The sequence below is a fragment of the Pygoscelis adeliae genome, unplaced genomic scaffold, assembly GCF_000699105.1.
Source record: "Pygoscelis adeliae isolate BGI_AS28 unplaced genomic scaffold, ASM69910v1 Scaffold226, whole genome shotgun sequence".
Taxonomy (NCBI): Eukaryota; Metazoa; Chordata; class Aves; order Sphenisciformes; family Spheniscidae; genus Pygoscelis; species Pygoscelis adeliae.
This window is the reverse complement of record NW_008824983.1, coordinates 3,646,155-3,650,896: the sequence shown is the minus strand read 5'-3', so window position 1 is coordinate 3,650,896 and position 4,742 is coordinate 3,646,155. Positions and strand designations below refer to the sequence as shown.

The window sequence follows — 4,742 nt, the reverse complement described above, 5'->3', positions numbered from 1 at the left end:
CCTGGCGCGATGGAATCGCCCTTACCTCGGCTGAGACCGCAGGCCTCAGGGTCATGGCATTTGTGCTGAAGCATGATCGCCTCTGAAGTCCTGCTGTAAAGTGAGGAGTCGGTGGCTAGTGCGAACCGAGCCTGTGTGTAGATACATACAGGAACTTTTGTGAGGACAGTGGTGCCGAGTTGGAGGTGTGTTTCTCTGATGTACGCTCGCAAAGAAATGTCCCTGTATAGATAACGGTTTTAGTAGCACGATGGCTGGTTACAGGTATAAGGGTTGTGTGCGCTGAGCTGGTTTGTTGTTGTAGCTGTTCTGCAGATCTTCTCTAGCCTAGTTCTGACCGTGACGTTCAGTGTGGTTGGGGTTGTTCAGACCATTCGTTCTCTAAGTAGGCACTAGAGACTTCACATGTGGCTACCAGGCAAATATTTAACTTTTGTAACTGATGCGTCTGGAGGAGCTGTGGCCGCTGCTAATTTTCTGCATGTGTGACCACAGCAAAAGTTGAAAGAGTGCATGAGTCCCTAAGCTCAAAGGCTTTCATTTACAGAGATCTGATCCAATTTCATATCCCCATTCATGCATATAATTATCTGTAGCTATTGTTCTTTTGTTTGGCTTTTTCTTCATATTGGTAAATATAAAAGTTGGCTTTGTGCTGATGCTCAGTCCGCACTGATGTTCACTTTATAGTGGCAGGGGCATGCATTGCTGACAGATTCAAATTATGCCTTAAGTACGCACACAAGTTGCATCTACCTAATTAGGGCAAATTAGAAATAAACTGATTTCATGGTGTGAACAGAAGGTAGTTGCACCAATTGACTAGTTTCTAAGCTGGCTTGCTTAAACTGTTGAAGGACTAAAGCTTTGTCTACAATATTATAATCCTCTGTGGCAGAAGAGGCTAGGGAAAAAGAAAAAATGGCTTTAGTCAATGTGAAGATAAAAAGTACCTTCACACTGCATCACATGAGCTCCATTTTCGATATATTGATTTCATCTACTTAAGATTTTAGAGTAATTTCATCACCACGTATTATCACAGGCCTGTTGAAAAACATTGTTCTGATTTTTTTAATTTTATCTGTTGTTTTAATAATGTCTGTTGAAGTACTTGGGTTTCATTCATCTTAATTTACAAATATTTGACGATAGCATTGACTCTTAAGTACTAACAACAAGAAATAAGTAAAAGTTACCTAAAAGAAACTTTGATGTTTGCTAACTGCTATATCTAGTGATAGAGTGTTATCTACCAGAAGAGTGCTTAGTTCTCAGCTTTGATGGTTTTAAAAATGATTTTTAAAAATTTGCAGTTCATGTTGCACTGTCAGTATCAAACCAAACTCCAGTGAGTGGCTAGCTTAGGCTATAATTAATTTCATTGCCATTTTATGTCGTCTTAAGTGGTTGATTTTTGCAATTAAAAAGATAAATTGCCACTGTATTATTTTTTCTGTCTGTTCCAGCTACTGTTCTTCCAAAGTTCAACATTGACTTTGTTGTACCTCTGCTGAGGCAAGAAAACGCTAAAGACATCTGTGTCATCCAGCTACCTCCAGAAATAAAATACTGTAATTATTTTATAATTGTGAGTGGATCTTCAACACGACATCTCCATGCAATGGCACATTACATGCTGAAAATGGTAAGACAGTTCCCACCGCACTCTCTGGGTTTTGGGGAATGGTTTTAAATGTTGTGAAAGGAATTCACCCAGAATTGCACATATAGGGGTGTACCAGGCAAGATGAAACTAATTATCCTTATGTCATTTAGTCCTGAATACATTGTCATTTAGTCCTGAATACATCTAGCAACCAACTGTACTTTTTTCCTTTAGTGGTACTAATCAAAATGTAGAGAATTATATTTTAGAAACAGATCTCTGTATTTAGAACAGTGATGACATTAGCACAGCTTGGTGGCTAGAACAAGAGTGATGTGAAATGGTGATGATGACCTGTGTCCACTTTTGTCTTCTGTCCAGCAAGCTTCATAGCTATTCCCACTCATTCGGAACAACTTAATCTGACAGTTCTCAAACCCTAATCCCTAAAATTTCCAGGTTCTCAGGTATGTCATAAGGCTGGAAAAAAGATGGGATGTTATGAGGTACAAGATCCCCTCATGGACCTACTAAAGCAAACTGCTAGCTAATAGTCACCATACTGTGCATGTACAGGAGAAAAGGAGAAGAAGCAGCAGCAGCCATCCTTGCAGAGAAATCTTGCACTGTGTGGCTTTGGCAGAATGTGAGCTTTTCAGGACAAAAACAGAGGTCAGAATAAAAATACAGGTAGAGCTTAGGAATAAGGGCCAGACTCGGGGAGGGAGAAACTTTACGGCCAGAGAAGAGCCAGCTGACTGCTAGAAAGCACAGTGTGAGGCATATGACTAGCCCCCACCTTGATCAGCTGTCTGTACTCTTAACCTGTAGCTTGCCTTCTCTTCGTGCACTTTCTTTCCCTTCCAGACCCCATTTTTCCTTTGGCTCTTGGTTTTACTTTCTTCCTTCCAGTCCCGTTGGTTTCACCTGTGAGACTTGAGGGTGGGAAAGGAGAGAGGGGGAGATGGTATTGCTTTTCAGTGCCTTTCTGAGCGGGTGAGGGGAGTTTCTTGCATTCTCTGCAGGAGCTGATGCATCTTTGCAAACTAAAATTTTGCCTCCAGCTAGAAGTTGGATTAGTGTGATTTGAATATACTAAATTTAAGCGCTTAGTGTGTACTCTATTACTTACATAACTTGCTGGTCTTAAATCAACAGCTCTCCATCTCCCCCGGACCAGGAGAGATCACTGAATACCACCCACCCTGCAAAAACATGCCTGTGCTACAACTGGCTACTCCCTCTGGTGGCAGGAAGGGCAGCTCTTTTGCAAGGGCAGAGCCTCTGGGGAGACAAGGCATCCTCCTGGGCATCCTGAGAAACCAAGAGGCCTGGCACTCACTCAGGAGTGGCTGAGCTTGCCTGGCGTTGAAGTTTTCTAGGCAAAAAGTAAGCTGAAGCTTAAGCTGAAGCTTAAGCTGTAAAGCAGAACAGGTGCTCAGGAGTGCTGCTAGCTGGCTGGCTAGCTTTACCATTACAGTATCTAAAATGTTATGGTAACACGTGATTTACACTAAAATGCAGAGGTGCTGATGTGTAGCATGAGGTCTTCCCGCTTTTCTTCCAGCAGTTTGTAAATGGCAGTCTCAACTACTGCTTCCCCCTTCCCGTCTGGTTTCATGTTAGAGGAAGAAACTAGCACTTGGCTTTATTATAATCTGTTCACTATTACACAGCCTTTAAAGACAAGGCTGAATGAAATGTGTAGTGGAGATCAGCCTTTCCAACCTCTTACGTAGGTGATGGCAGCGCATGCTGGGCTCTTTAGTATTTCAAACAGACTTTCAGAGAGTCTTTGGTAATTACCTGCTTTTGAGGATATCTCACAAGCTATCTTAAAGAAAGGAAGGTAGAACTAGTTTCTGAATTACGTTTTGAAAGTTCTCCATTCTGGTTTGCAAACTGGGGCCATTGTCCGGCAGCTAGCGTTGTGTGGGAACGGCCTGGAACAGTTGCGTTTTGTGATAATTGCTTTCCCAGTGAAGCAGGACTCATTTGCTAGTCAGCCATGATGTTACAGCCTGTTATTTTGTATTTTGTCTTTCATGGCAGAAACAACTGTTAGAGCCATGCAGTTTCACTGTTTCCTTGTGACCTTGAGCTGAAATAAATGTTGTCTGTTTTTTTTTTTTTTTAATTTCGGATTGAAAAAGGTTTCCATATTTTTTTGATTGGCTGCTTCAACTAGAAATAAGGTAGAAATTTGAATAAAGGAGCTCTGTGAAGACACAGCTGACTTCATCCCATTTTTTTTTTCTATTGATGCTTTTTGTAAAGAAACGAGTAGATTATGGCCAGATCTGAAAGAGACAGTACTGAAGCCTCTAGTTGTCAAATCTCTTCAGCTCTGGTGGGTGCTTAGGTGCTTTATGTATCAGGTGGGGAGAGCTGGGCCTCTCAAGCTGGCATCTACGAAAGCTACCGTGTGTGTAGGTGAACCAACTACCTTGCCCTAGCTGAGCTTTTGCAGTCCAGCTTCGAGCTACCCTCTCCCCTCTCTCACAGTGCTTCATAGCTTGGAAACCTGTGAGCCAGTCGTGTTTTCCCCCCATCTTGCACCGAGTCTTGAGAGCGTGCGCTCAGGAGGCTTGTTTAAATGCCTTCCTCATGGCATGGGCTGAAACCTGTTTTCTCCCCACCCTCCCATCTGAGAAGAGGATAAGCTTGGCGTTTCCATTTCTGCATCCTTACCTTTCATTGTTGTTTTACATTGGCTAGTTATCTGAAAGGAAATAGAACTTAGTGGTATTGGCAGTTACAGGGAACCTATAACTGAAAGACTAATGCTAAGCAATTGTATTCAGTATGCCTCCTGAGAAACAGTGGACACCTATAAAAACCATGAATAACTGTATGGGAATTCTGAGCATTGGAATTCCAGATTAAATACTAAATCCCATTGAGAAATCTGTACTTATTTTCTACTGCTACAAGTGTATATTGTTCTTTTTTGTGCAGACCCCAGAACCAACATTGAGTAATCTGACCCATTTCAGATTTAAAACAACACTAGACAACTCAGCAAGGTCCAGCGTATCTGCTAGGTTTGAATGCTTTTAAATAAATGCAAAGTATTTCATTTTCTGCCATTGCTTCTCTCTCAGTACAAGCATCACAAAGAAGAAAGTGATCC

General features: G+C 41.8%; 1 protein-coding gene across 1 annotated transcript in view; it reads left to right on the top strand.

The window, feature by feature from the left end:
* The first annotated feature begins 250 nt into the window (after positions 1-250).
* MALSU1 (mitochondrial assembly of ribosomal large subunit 1) overlaps positions 251-4,742 on the top strand; it is a 7,141-nt gene continuing 2,649 nt past the window's right edge. The window contains exons 1-3 of the mRNA XM_009325761.1: positions 251-272; positions 1,470-1,648; positions 4,714-4,735. Coding sequence (XP_009324036.1) covers positions 251-272; positions 1,470-1,648; positions 4,714-4,735 — 223 coding nt within the window. The remainder of the gene's footprint in view (positions 273-1,469; positions 1,649-4,713; positions 4,736-4,742) is intronic.